At 37.7% G+C, this 15,300-nt stretch overlaps 1 protein-coding gene across 3 annotated transcripts in view; it reads left to right on the forward strand.

The window, feature by feature from the left end:
* The first annotated feature begins 205 nt into the window (after window positions 1–205).
* The window catches only part of eif4g3a (eukaryotic translation initiation factor 4 gamma, 3a), a 75,344-nt gene continuing 60,249 nt past the window's right edge, over window positions 206–15,300 (forward strand). The window contains exons 1-2 of one of the 3 annotated variants that reach the window (XM_052101548.1): window positions 206–1,083; window positions 15,058–15,130. In XM_052101548.1, coding sequence (XP_051957508.1) covers window positions 935–1,083; window positions 15,058–15,130 — 222 coding nt within the window. In that variant the 5' untranslated portion in view covers window positions 206–934. Of the gene's footprint in view, window positions 1,084–14,964; window positions 15,131–15,300 lie in introns of all 3 variants that reach the window. The other 2 variants (XM_052101546.1, XM_052101549.1) reach the window with 2 other exon arrangements.

The raw sequence follows: 15,300 nt of genomic DNA on the forward strand, positions 1-15,300 counted from the left end.
CATAAACACTGTTGTTGTTATTATTATTGTTGTTATTCATATTATTTTTCATGAGCATATTTTTCACAGATTATGAGTTCCAATTCTCAAAATGGGTTTACCGACAGATGTCGCTCCTTACACACATATTAATGACATAAAAATAACCGTAGTGTCTCAATTATGAATTTTACCAATTTTACCAGCATACGTACTCTAAAACATCAACATGTATGCCTTATTAATGTTGAAGTTAATTTCATTGTTTATTTCAACAGTACGCAATATTTAAAATATATGGCAGAATTTTTTAAAGGTGAAATTGCCGTTTTAAATTCAATCATCATATATCACTGTGCATTAAGACTCTTTCGTCTCTTTCGCCATTTACTGATCGCTTGGAATGTAACAAGAGCATTTCATTGTTTTTTTTAGAGATGCATCTCATTGTGTAAATGTGGCGACTGCCTTTATGACGTCACTCCGTTTGGCGTAAGGTGCAGCCGAGCGTCTCCGAATCCACCCGAAGTGTTCCGAACCGTCCGTCCAGCCGGACTGTTGGAATCAGCCGCAGCAACGCCATGTTGAGTCTCCATCAGAAAATCTTGATGATCACTATGAGAAATTCCTTCAATACGACTCGCTGATGTGATGTTATCGAGCAAAACGGAGGTCATCTGAGGACAAGGAGAGCGTAAGAAAATTTCGACCAGGGTGGCAGGAGGGGGATACGAACCCTCTTACCGTCCCCATGCATAGAGCACCTACAGCTCCCGACTTCAGTGATAAAATGACTATTTTGTTCTACTAACAGCCAGATCTGATGAATCAAGTCCATGGCATAAGAATAAATATACACGTTCCGGCCTCCGTAGAGAGAAGAAACGGTCAGAAATCTTTAGAACGCGTGACCGTTTGCAGCTGCGTATTGTTTGTTTTTGTTTAAATTCCTGCAATGAGTTTGCCACAGAAAGTCGTCCCGAAACCGACTGGACCTGTAACCGGACCGGCACCGCCAACTCAGCTCCGAGCAGCGCTGACCTCCGTGTCGTTACCACCGGGAGCTCAGAGCGCTGTTCCGCCGCCAGCCGTGCCGCCAACCCAGTATCCTTCGGTAATAACAAAGCCCCTTGTGTCCCATAACGATTATCAATGGGGAAATCGTTTATAAGCGCATCACCTGACTTGCTATGTGTTTGAATTCGTGCGTAACTTGATTAAAAAATGAGATTAGTGCTCAGAGGTTGATTGCTAGTAATCGATAATATCAATTGCTTTTAGTATAATATAGCGGTGATGATCACCTATGTTGGTTCATTGCTTTGAAATTGAGAGGAAAGAGGCTGTGTGTTTGGTACCTGATGATGGGAGTGTAACGCACGGGTTTCCTCTAGGCACTTGCTTTGTTCATTGAACTTCACAATCCCAGCTTTGTGTTTACATGGTCCATCACAGTTTCATAGCTCTCAGAATCTGTCTTCATTCATACCTGCTGAATTTCCTAGGGTTGTGTATCTAGTTTTGTTATCCTAACTAACAATTCTTGGTTCACAAAATGTTCCTAGAACGTTAGAACTTGGTTCCGCATAAAAATAACCAAAAATGGGGCACGTTCGGTGTTTGCTGCAAGGTGCTTTCTTTGTTTATAACTGTATGCTATTACATTTCCCCCATGATAATTATGTTTAGGTTTTCCCTCACTGATTGGAAGTGAAATTTCACTAGTTGCAAGCTGTTTTTTATTTTTATTTTGTATAATTGAATTTTTTTTTTATGTTAGCATCATAGTATGAATGTTGTTAGGGAACAAAACATCAAACCAAGTGGCAATTTTTTGAAAGTAAGATAGCGCATGCACACTATACAACCAAACAAGTTCACAAAAAGAGGTTTAGCACAAACCATTGCAAAAATGGGTACGACAAATTAATGTAGTTCAGAGAAAAGGTATAGCATTTTTGTTTTTATTTGCATATGTTATGTAATTCAGTGAAATTCAATCATAATTAAGGCTTTAATGAATATTCAATTTTCAATACAAATTTAGCACAATGGACAGCATTTGTTTCAAAAATATATATTTTTTTTTATTACTGTGAGGCTCTGACAGTTACGGCTGGGTATTGATACAGATTTCCCAATTCAGTTCTGATTCGCAAGCTCTCAATTCGATTCAGATTTCGATTCAATGTCGATTCATATGGGTATATTTCAGTTATAATGAATCTTTTGCTTATGAAAGCAATTTTCTCCCAGCTAATGCTGTTAATTATACAGGGGACCTTATAACTAGGTACATTATGAAAATAGAAATTTTACAAATTATGTTTGATTCGTTTTTCATCATTTTATTCACATTTTGGCTTTTGAACAAATCCATGTATTCAGTAAATAAATATGACAATATATTGCATATATAATTTTTTGTTACACGTTTATTGTTTAATAACATAATTTGTACTATTTACAGGTATTTTCATTGATTTGTTGAACACGTGTTAAAAACCGGTACTGTCCGCATGTTAAGGAGAGTGACTCGAATGGCTTTAACTCATGATTTTTTTGATCTGTAGCGAACAGAAAGTGTATTAAACGAGTCATTATTCAATGACAAATCAGTTGCGTGGATCTCGTCTTTGGACACGGAACAAGTTTTACTCTCAACACAGTGTTGCTGTGTTTCACCACTATACTACACAGTTACTGGTGAGTGAAATCTAAACATTTACCAGCCAGTTGCCAAATATATACATTGTAGTCAACTCGCAAGATGTTTGGTTGCTAATGCAAGTGATTACATCTCATTGTAGTGAAGGGTTGCGCATAGAGTAAAAGATCGATCTTGGGATTTAAGAATTGATATAAAGATCGTTCAAGCAAAGATCAAAAAATCAATATTTTGACCCACCCCTACTAACAATGGAAGTGAATGTGGGCGGTCCGTAAACATTAAAATACGCACTGTTTCAAAAGTATAGCCAAAAGACATAAACAATTTGCACGTTAGCATGATTTTAGTGTGACAAAATTGCTTGCTATTCTGTGTAAATGTATATCCAATTTTACGTGACACCCTTAACTGACCATAAAAACAACCATCTAACAACGTAACAGCTCAAATAATACACAAGTTTTAACTGAAAAATGAATGCAAGTGCTTTAATGCAATTATAAGTCTTTAAACCCTCCAAAAATCCCTTCCATTGTAAGTGCCTCACTGTAACCACGATTTTTGCTTTTTTGTTTTAAACAAAAGGAGAAACAATTTGCAATAATTTTTTGTTGTAGTCAACATAATGCCACACAAAGCATCCAAAGACTTTTTGGGGGACACTCTATCTTCTCTTTTGGCAAGTTACATAATTACCCGCATTTCAAGCTGTTTTAGAGTCACCTCTATTTCAACACAATTACAAAACGGATATGAGACTACGTCTCTCACGTCTGGCTTTCTAGATAATCACATGTCACGTGAAAGCTTTGAACACTAGTTTGGATCTCGCTAAATGTATGATGGGATTCCCTGCCTGATTTGATGTGATATTGAGTAATCGGTCCAGTAAAGGCTGTAATCACAGGCGAGCGAAGTCAATGAGCAATCGCGTACTGCAAATCTGGGTCACCCTCTTGAGCTCTGAGAATTTCTGTTGTTCTGCTAGTCTGAGGCAATCAATTCAAATCAATTAGTTGAGGGTAACACTGAAGCAGAGTGTTCGTTTATTCTTTTGCAAATATGTTTATAGTCAAGCATATGTATTTACAAGAGCTCTGTGCTGAAGGCATTGCTTGATGCTTTGAGGTGACTCTAGTATTAGGGTCAGTGTTTTAGTGGTATCTGTGTACGTCTGTCAAATGCTTAAGTATGTAGTGGAGTAAATCTGATACCAACTTGATATTGCTGACTTCCTCAGCTAATCCTCCTTTGCAAAGTGAACTTCTCTTTAAAAACACATTTGCCATACAAGGGAAATTGTATGTAAAACAACAGGGAAATGGTCCACAGAGGTCCAGAACAAACCAAACAATCTTCAATAATTATTTTAAGCATGGAGGTTCACATGTGACAACTGGTTAGAATGATATGTTTGTTCACCTCAGTTGCCTTCTCCATGCACTTATTTTGCACATGGTTCATTAAAGTTGCTGTTAGCGACTTTGGCAGTTCTAGAATTTCAACAATCTGAGCCGTTGGATTTAACACGCCACCTCTTTCCAAAACCCTGCACTCCAAAGATACCAAATTAGCTGTATTGAGACCAACATGGAGCAGGAGTGGATGTCAATAACAACAGCATCAAAATAGCGCCCTCAGTTGACAACTTCTATGAGCAACATGGCATTGAAATGGCATTAAGCCATAATTATTTGCTGAAACTACAGTATTATGCTAACGTGAAAATGTATTGACTGGCAGAATGCGTTAGAGACCACGGCCACCAGAAACATTTTTGTTTGCTGTTTACAGAGTCTAGATCTGGTACATGAGAGATATCTCATGACACTTTAATTAATTTCATTAATATCTTTCAGGGAGTAAGAAAATATATTGCATAACTTATTATTAAATTAAAGTTGACCACATCTATGGTCCAAAATTAAAGAAATATTCCATATTCAATACAAGTTAAGCTCATTTGTAGCATGATATTGATTGTCACAAAAATATTTTAAACTATTGCATTTAAAAAAGAAGCAAAAAGATTAACAAATAAAATAACACCTAACATTTACTCTCCCTATCGAGTCCCATGCTGGGAAATTGAAATCCCCTGCCCAGTTTCATAAATGCAGAAGTGAACTGCTTGCGATGACGTATAATTTGCGTCTTTGCAGGCTCGTGATCACAATTATTGTGGTATAATGCATTTTGTATACCTGCTTGTCTCCATGTAAATCCCCTTCACCCACACTAAATAGTATGAAAACTCTTGGATCCCCTTACTGTGAATGCGAAAAATTGCCATTCCATGTACAGTCTGAAACACAAGACGCCGTTTTCAGATTTATCCACTTGGGAGAGCATTTTCAAAAGCTCAGTTTTCGCTGTCAAAAATGCTGTCTCTGTGTGGACAGGAGTCCACAACCTAGAGAGAAAGATGCATTTTCAAACGAAAACATATTAGTGTGGACGTGGCCTTAGTTAAAGCTACCAAACGAAATAAAAAAATAAACATTGTTTTCAAAACATCTTTCTGCTCAAATCTGCTATTGAGCGAACAAACAAAATCCCACCCCCAACTCATGCCATTGGTCGAGTCAATGTTATTGTATCTCTTGAGACGGGTCTCTCAAAACAGAGGAATATTCATACCATCACAGAGACACAGTATATACAGTTATCTAGATAATCTATTAATGGATTACTTATGGCATACTTAACGTTTTCTTCCCAATTTGGAATGCCCAATTCCCAATGTGCTCCAAGTCCTCGTGGTGGAGTAGTGACTCGTCTCAGAGAAGGATGAATCTCAGTTGCCTCTGCCTCTGGGACTGTCAATCCGCGTATCTTATGTGGCATGTTGAGCGCATTACCGCGGAGACGTAGAGCGCGTGGAGGCTTCCCGCTATTCTCCGCAGCCTCCACACACAACTCTCCACATGCCCCACCAAGAGCGAGAACCACACATTAAAGCAACCACGAGGAGGTTACCCATGTGACTCTACACTCCCTAGCAACCAGGCCAATTTGGTTGCTTAGGAGTCCTGGCTGGAGTCACAGTGTACTTTTCAGCTTGAATTTTTTGTTAAAAAGTAGATTTTAGACCCTGATGATCACAGCATAAGTACACATTCAAGAGACAGATTTATCTGTTTTACTGTTTATTCTGCCAATAGTTGCTTTTTGGGACTATCGGTTATCAGCAACAATCTATGGCGATAGTTGCCAATATTTCAAAATAAGAGTCCCTGGTGTGTTTTAGGCTTGTTTATACTTAAAAGTCTTGCGTTATGTACAAAATCTTTTTTCTGGTTTTTGGGATTGTGGTTGAACAAAAAACGGCACCTGGGATTTTATTCATTTAGACTCTTTGTCTTTGCCCGCCATAGTAAAGAATTAATAAGAAAAAATTACACATGAATTGTTGCTACCTCTTCAGCAAACGGATAACTACAATGTAGGTTCTGTGCAACATTTGAAGAGTTCCTTGATGTCTTTATATGGCATAATACGTCTTGGCTCACTTTTTTGCATGTACCTAAAATATGTAATCGTAAAGATCCACTTCTTTCTTTATACTGATTCTGATGCCTTGGATGGGCTCTAAACCAGAAAGGTCACATTGCTTATGTAGAGACCTAGCGTTTTAAAGGGGTCATGACATGGGTTTTTTTATTGTATTATTATGTTCACTTAGGTGCAATTATAGTATTAATATATTTTTTTTTAAGAAAAACTTTTAAAATCTAGTGATTTATGACCTTTTCCCACCCTGTTTCTCATCCTCTGATTCAAACAGTCTGTTTTGGGGGCGTTTTCCATTTAAGACTTCAGTGTTAATGCCCACTGTTATGATTGGCTAACGTCAGTGCCTATGTATCAATTATTGACGTCCCCAGCCAGAACAATATGCAAGTAAACTAAGTAAAAACACTGTGATTATTCATAATGAATGAAATTGCGCTTTAAAAAGTAGTTTAAAGTTTAAAATAGATTACTTACAGTTTGCGTCGTCTTTGTTCCCAGAATAGTCGGCACGGACTTATCTTTGAGCAACAGTTTTCTGGCAAAGCCAGCATCATATTGAGATTTGTTCTCAAAACAGTCATCCTTAAAATGTACAGAACAAACGCTTAAGTTAACACTGCCGTGACTGGGACGTCCGCAAAAAATAAACTGCACCCATTTTTCCCTGACGTCTGGATCTTTCGGCAGCTTATTCAGAGGTTTTTGTTTGACCACAGCCAGGAACAGCACATCTGTGTGGCATCGTAATTTTCCTGTGCACAAGTAGTCTCTGTCAGAGCTCGCTGTCCATCGACTGAACACTTGTGAGGCGCACGGCGATACGAAATGAGCGTAGTTGTCTTGCGCTTAAAGCGTAGTTATCTTGTGCTGGAGGCGGTCATATGCAAACGCTGGTACGTCACTTCTAACCGTCACGTCACTTCTAACCATGAATCCAGAACGAGCTGTATTTTGAGCTTGATTAAATAAATGATTCGTTTAGAATGGGGAGGACGTCTTAAAATATTAAACTTGCAGGACGTTTTAATGATACAAAGACCTCTTATATACCAAAAGATCAAGGCAAATTTGGTTTCTCATGTCATGACCCCTTTAAACTTGCAACTTTACATTGATCACGTTTGATCAGTAATCTCAGCTTTCAGGACTCCCCGATCTGTGCTGACCTTACAAATTCCAAAATGATTTCAGAATAAATCATTATTGCATTGCAACTGGAAATCGTATCATTTTAGTCAAGGCGGTTCAGCTGTGATAAATCCAGAAACACATGTGGACTTTGAAATGAACACATGGGTACACTAAACTGATTAGGTACTTCATTGAATGAATATCAGTGTCTTCCAGTTGTAGAATCTTTGTGATTGCATAAATGGCAATTTTACTCCCTTCCTGTGCTTTGGAGATACTGTATTGCTTCATCACACAAATTCACTCCAGTTTTCTTCCTACTGAACGGATTTCCTTCTCCAGGGACGTGCCTTTGGTGATGATGCCACATTGAGAGCTTGTGTGTAAGGGAGAGGGGGGGTTGGGGTGTTGGAGGGAGTGGTTGCTAGAGCGACGGGTAACATATGCGACTGCTGCTGCACCCCTCAGACAATGGCAGAGCTGCTTAGCATTCAGAGTGTGAGGCTTCCCACTGCCTGCCAACAATCGCCTAGGTCAGGGGTTTTCAAACTTTTTGTCAGCTGAACCCTTTTTGACTGAAGTGATTTACTTGAAATAACCCCTGATATTTTAAGTAATGTTAACCTTTCGAAATATAATAAATGTTATGTCTTTGCACTTTATTTTTGTTATTATTGTTATATATTTATGTTGAACCTGTATTACATTTACTGTTCTTTTATTGAAATATTTATCCATTTTAAGCTCGGATGGGCCGGTGAAAAAATAAATAAATCTAACTGTTAATAACTAGAATCTTGACCAACACAAAATAGGTATCGTTTTAAAGCTTAGAAGCTCTACTTTCCAATGCGTGTAGGCAGTATTACCAAAACTGAACTAGTGCTTTGAAAATTGTAGACAAATCAGAAGTGTTCCGTTTTCATCATTTATTAAAATATTTGAAATGTACATGTTATTGTAATTGGTAAAAACATTAAACTCATCAAATAGCCATGTGTCATATGTTGATGGAAAGCTCTTAGAGAGTAGAATACAACCAGCTTTAGTATTTGATTTAGTCACAGACAAAATATAGCAAATAATAGCCAAGTATGTCTTTTGTTTCTCATATGACACATTTTCACTTATAACTTCACAAAACATATTCAGAACATAGAATGTGACATATTACTTAGAGGAGGCGATTATTTTTTAAATGAGCCCACACACACAAAGTAATCGGATGCAAAGATCATTAGTTAATGCACAATGTGCAAAAAGCATCTGGCTACAAACACATTAGCTTTCCTGGATCATATGACGTCATGGAACGCTAAACCAATCGGATTGGGTTCAGATTGCTCCAACCAGTGATCAATCATACATATGGCCACCAGGAGATAGGCGCCAAGTACATGACACAGACTCAGTGATGACTCAAATGGCACAGAATTAAACTCATTCTGTGAAATCTCATTACTAAAATCATGTCTGCGTGCTATGCGACCTTTAATCGTTGTTGTTATTGCATGTGTAATTAGTTTGTACAAATTATTTTGAATGTACAATTATTATGTTTTATTTGTTTGGAGAGGCTTTGAGACACTATGATAAATAAATTTTGTATTTCTATAGCTTTTGATTGCTTTGTTGTATCAACATAAAGTTAATTAGGATCAGTTGTCATTACTGATTGGATGGAGGACTAATTTAAGCGTCTCTGATTGGCCATTGCTCATTGGACATGTCTGTGATTGGTTAGAATACCCAACCGCTGCAAACATGTTGTAAATAGAAACTATTGACGCAACAGGAGCAGACTAAAATTAAAGGTTGTAATTGTCAGTTTTCACGATTACATAATCATGGTAATCGTAATCGCGTTAAGTTTTTCGATTTATTTTGTAGCCCTACAAAATATGTTCCTTTGTGTGCACTGTAAACGATGACAGCATGATACTAAGTTGTGTTGACTCGCTACTGTCAACGTATTATTTTGCAGTATGTACAGTATAGTTATATAAATTATTGTCATTTTTTTGCCATGGCACTGCAGATTTTCCTCAATAGCTGTATTTATTTACAAATGCTGACTGAAATTCACTTTAAACAGTCCTTGCGGATATTTTATTCTTGTTATTATTATTATTATTATTATTATTATTATTTGGTCAAATTTTTAGATTAACGTCCCAAATTTAGTTGTTGTTCACCTCAGCTGTTGAACAAATGAGGTTATCCTGAATAGATTAAAATGAGGTCATATGACGTTTTATTCGGGCTACTCATCGGGTTGGGCAAGTAAAATACTTTTTCAATTGCCCCTTTTCAGTTATCCTGGACAAGCGTTAACCCTCTGGGGCACCGGCGCGTCCTGCTGGATATTTTCGTCATTACAGCAGAAACAACTTAAAATGCTCCGTCATTTTTGGGTATACAGATAAGTGTAAGACATCATTAGAGACTATAAAGGGTCTACTTTTATTTGTGTACACTCACAATAACAACAAAATCTTGTGCTTTTGTAAAATAAATAAAATAAAAAGGGTGAGCTTTCAGCAGTCTCTGTGTTCACAAGCATATTTCAGAAACACGTCACAAAAATGAACTGAAACTCTGCGAATACTTATCACACAAACATGAAACCTATGTCTAAAGAAAGCTTAAGATTTCTACTTTTAAATAAAACAATTCAAATTTAAAACAAATATTCTCCTGCAATGCAATCTGTTTGAAACAAAGTGATGTACAGTTTTTACGTGGATATCTAATTATCTGTAATGTGATCCCACCCACCAGCAGAGTGCGCCTTTCATACGCTAATGTGCTGAGACGCTCAACGCAAATGGTGCACTCCCCCGACAGTGAGGTTTGATGTAAACACATTTCATTCATTTTTCTGCTCGTTTGCAACAATACACAGGCGAGAAAGCTTTAGGATATTAAGGAAGAGTTAACATTTTCCTCAAAAGAAGAGCGGGAATCCATTGAACGTTTGTATTTTGAAGAGAGACTTGATCCAGCCGAGGATACAATTTCGGACGAGTAAGTAATTTAGTTTTCATTAGCTGACATGCTATTTTATATAAACATGTACATATTTTACTAGTGGTACTGTTTCTAGACTTGCCAGCCAGGATTCAGAGTATTGACATTTGAAATATATCCTAATAAGCAAGCATTAGTTACATTTAAATGCTGTTTTAGCTAAAGCATGTATTTAAATTGTATGCTGTATAATATAAATATGATATGTAATATTATATATAATTATATGAATGTTTAGATTATATTTATCTAGTGTTTATAATGCCTCATTATCATCAACAAAGCTTGTGCTTGCAAATATGGGTTAGGGTTAAATTAGTAAAATGCACTTTAAATATGCCCATATTAGAAAATCAGCATATTATAATGATTTCTGAAGGATCATGTGACACTGAAGACTGCAGTAATGATGCTGAAATTGCATTTTACAATATAGTCAAATAGAAAACTGTTCTTTTAAATTGTAAAAAGAGTTCAGAATATCAATGTTGTTTCTGTATTTTGGATCAAATAAATGCAGCCTTGGTGAGCAGAAGAGACTTCTTTTTAATGGTAGTGTAGGTCTAAAATTATGCAAAGTCTTTATGTAAAGAAAATATATAGTCAGATTACTTCTTTTAATTTAAAACTTGATTTGGATCATTAAGTCTCCTCACATTCATTCCCTATCCCTCATTAATAGACCCAGGGGAGGGGTCTTTGTCTCTCAGGTGTGAATTACAATGAATATTCATGATCGTTCACGCCTCCTCGCATATTACCTTTCAACACTAAAGTTGTCTTACAAAAGTTAAATTACTATATTGTTTTGTATGAATGAGTGATCAGGATGGTTTTTACATAATTTTGTAGCAAAAACTGTAGGCTACAATATCCAGTTCTCAAAAGTATTGTGGACAAATGTTTAGTATGTGTTATATGGCCTTATTTCTGTGACTTCAAATTTTCGTTTTTTCAAAAACCATGCATAAACGTTATTTTCTAAAAAATGTACATACATTTTGCTCACATATTATTTTAGCCCAGTTTGTGCTGAATACAGCGTAATCAGATCTGATTTAGCCATTAATATGTTTTTAAGCAACTGAAAAAAGCACAAATGTCAAGGCATGTCAAAACTTCCCCAGGGCCCAAAATACCCTCAGACCCCAGAGGGATAATGTCGAGCCCTGGTGCGGGAACATAACACCTGTTCTGTACAAGCTGAAACCCCTTTTTCCCTTTTGGAAAGTTTGTAAATTCCTCTCAAAATCTTGTACATGCATTGTGAACCTCACACCTGTGGGCACACGCTTGCGTGTTGTGCCATTTAAACACTGCCGTGCCCATGCAAAGGGATTTGGATATGCAATTGGATGCCAAACTGTGAACACAGGAATCAGATCAGCCAGTACCACTAATGTCGTACCAGAGCCTCACGAGTGTCAGCTGTCTGATCAAATTGCCTCATGGGCCAGCCCGTAAGCTCCATTCCTCAGGTGTGCCCACCTGAACCCGGGTTAAATCAGTGGAAATGTCCCTGATGCACTGGTATGGGTTTCACCGTGGAGTGAGAGCCGGTTTGAATAATTTCCGACATCGGATTCAGTGCATGAATGCACGTAAGAGTGCAAGTTTCCATACACGCATTTGTTTAGTTTGGTTGTTAAGAGGAAGTTAAGAATTTTTTGGGATAGTTCATTTTCTCACCTTCATGTTTGACTTTTATCTGTTGAACACAAAAGAACATCTTTAGCAGAATGCCCAAGCTGCTTGTTTTTCATACAATTAAAGTGGTCAATGTGTACTTTTATTGTTTGGAAAAGAGCAGCTTAGATTACACCTTTTGTGTTCTACAGAAGAATAAAAAAGTCTCACATGTTTGGAAAGGCATGAGGGCGATTAAATGATGACAGAATTTCATTTTTGGGTGAACTATAGCGTGAAAACTTCTCATCATGCATAACCTCTCGCCAAACTTCTTCATGGCTGTTTTTTCCCCCAGCTCTTTATTTTCTTTCTTTCCTACTTCCCCATCCCCCTTTTTTCTCAGAGTTTAGTTTGGCAGAGAGCCAAAGAGGTAGAGGCAGAGAGAGAGCGAATCAGGGGACAGGATTTCACCAAAAGTCTCAAATCTGTCCATGAGTGCATGAAACGCATGAAGGAGCAAAGCCAGACCTCCGTTTTCCCTGAAACCACGTGATCAGCTTGTCTCTCGGTTAACGACGTAGATAACAAATCTGTTGGAACGGGATCCTGCCTTTATGTCTCTTCCATCCATTCATCATCTTGTAGTTATTGGTGTATAACCTTTGTGTCTGTTCTGAGTGGCCTGTCATTCTTGTCACAGAATACCTCAAGCAGGTATGAGAGCACAGCGTCATTATAAACTCTCTGACTCTGCTGGAGGACTTCTTTTAGGGAAGATTGGCTGACATTGAGTGATGTGTGATTGTTGCCAAGCCTTTAAACATACTTCAAATGATATGCAGTATCATTATACCATGGTGATATCGTAGTTCTTTTCCGTTCTTATGACTCCCAGATCTACGTTAAAGGGAAATAAAGTGAGTAATCTTTTCATATGTTAAAATACTTTTATCTCTGCTTAAAGGGACAGTTCGCACAAAAATGAAAATTATTTTTATGAATGAACATTACATTTATATATAAAGCGCTTTACACAGTGAACAGGGGACTCTCCTCAACCTCATCCCAGATGTGTATGACTTTCTTCTGCTGAACACAAACAAAGAAACAGATCAGGTGGCGATTTGCCATAGAATGCGAATCGCCAAAAACAAAAGAAGAAAGTGAAAGTCCACGTGACACCTATTTTATCGCTTCTGAAGGTATAGGGATTACTTTTGTGCTACCTTTATGTGCTTTTGGATCTTAAAAATGTTGGTACCCATTCACTTGCATTGCATTGGTCTACAGAGCTTAGATATTCTTCTAAAAATCTTTGTTTTCTGCAGAAGAAATTAAGTCATACATATCTGGTATGGCATGAGGGTGAATAAATAATGAGTGAATTTTCATTTTTAGGGTGAACTATTCCTTTAGTATGCAGAGACAACTGTAAGTATGCCATTTGTTGGTTGATTTCCCAGAAAAGTCTAAACACTGGTGCTATCAAAACATTGCTTTTTTTGAGCGACTCGTCCAGCTCGACAGAGCAACATTGGCTCAACCAATGTTGTTAGTTTGGGGCGGGACTGTTTGTTTGAACGACTAAAGGTCTGTTTGAAATGGTCATTCTTTTTGCTATTTCATTTTTGTGATGCTTGTGGCACAGATGTTTCACCCTTCACATTTAATAACTGCATGTTTTTAATCATTAAAAATCTCAGATTGGAGCAACATGCTGTAAATAGGTACATCTACTTAAGGCCACGTCCACACTAATTCAATTTTGTTTGAAAACACATTGATTTTGTTATGTTTACACTAATCATCCACACTTTTTCAGCATTTTCCTTGATTGAAAACGGTGGGTTTCAAAAACGCTCTATTACAGCAGCAGACTTTGGAAAATGGTGACGTTAGGAAACTCAAAACAGAGTTTCCAAACGTGAATGGATTGAGGAGGACATCATTTTGATTTCTGAGATCTTACACATGACATAAGTAAATCAATCCCATTATATAATCAGTGAGCACGTTTGCATGCACACCAATATGCTGATTACTCCCAAAAATCGGCTTATTTAAAAAATCAGGTCAAAGCAGGAAAAACATGTTTACATGAGATTTATCATGTTATTTTGACGTCAAACCATGATGAGACATGTGCTCAGCATGTCTGCATATTGGATAAGCCGGTGAGAACATCGGTAAAGGTGTTTAAATGCCACGTGAATTCAGAGTAATGGGCAAAAATCGACCCGTTTATTCTCGACTGGTTTATTCTTATGCCATGTATGACATCACACTGGTAAAGGAACGTTGTTTATTGCGTTTACATGACCACAAGCATTTTCGGCCTAAGCATAATTGGTGTAAGTACATGCATGTAAACCCGTTCATTCATGCTGGATGCGTAAGTAACATCGCACAGACAGTAAACGAATGTCCCATCCGATTTTGCGCTGCACCTGCTGGCGCTACTCCTGCCAACAATACAAATAACGTGCCCAGTGTAGACAGCCTCAAGCATTTGTTACTTGACATTGCTCGCATCTGGTGTAGACAAGGTGTTAGACCACATCTACACTAAGGCGTTTTAATTTTGCTATATTTACGCCTCATGTCCACACTAGAACAGCACTTTCCTCCAATGAAAACACATTACCACATATATTGGAAAACAATGACGGTAGGTAACTGAAAGTGGAGTTCTCAATTGAAAACAGATGAGTGTAGATGTGGCCTTGGAAGTAATAGTATTCCAATTCATATATTCAGTGAGAAATATCGCAGCATATTCCTGGCTGGTGAAGGTATAGTGAGGACTGAAATGGGAATTCAACAGTGTGGGAAAGTGAGGGGGAAATATTCCCAAACCTTTACTCCAAATGCAAGTCACTGGATGAAGTTGACTAATATTAATTGGTGTGAAGAGAGTTGCACCATTATTACTAAATTAACTGAATGTGTGATATTTTGAAATGGAATGTTGCATGTTTTTTTGTGGCTAATAGTTATTGTTTTTTTAGCCTTTTGGCATTGGTTGGAGGTTGACCTTTTCAATCTGTTGTAAGGCCTAATTGCCTGACAAGTCAGATTTTCCCTAACACTACCCGCTGTAGGATCCCTGGAGGACCGTTATCACTCGAGGAACGCATGTTCTCTGCCCACTCTGGGTTGACTGCTGTCTACAGTGTGAGTGAACGCACACACACCTGCACACACTGTCATTCGCAATAGAATTTAACCTTCCATACAAATGCTGGTCTGTGATGTCACCGTTTGTGGGCGGGGCCCCATCTTTACAGTATGTCACTGCCAAGAGCTTTAAAACCACAGCCAAAAGGCAATATTGTGTGAATTGC

Source organism: Xyrauchen texanus, chromosome 32, assembly GCF_025860055.1.
Source record: "Xyrauchen texanus isolate HMW12.3.18 chromosome 32, RBS_HiC_50CHRs, whole genome shotgun sequence".
Taxonomy (NCBI): Eukaryota; Metazoa; Chordata; class Actinopteri; order Cypriniformes; family Catostomidae; genus Xyrauchen; species Xyrauchen texanus.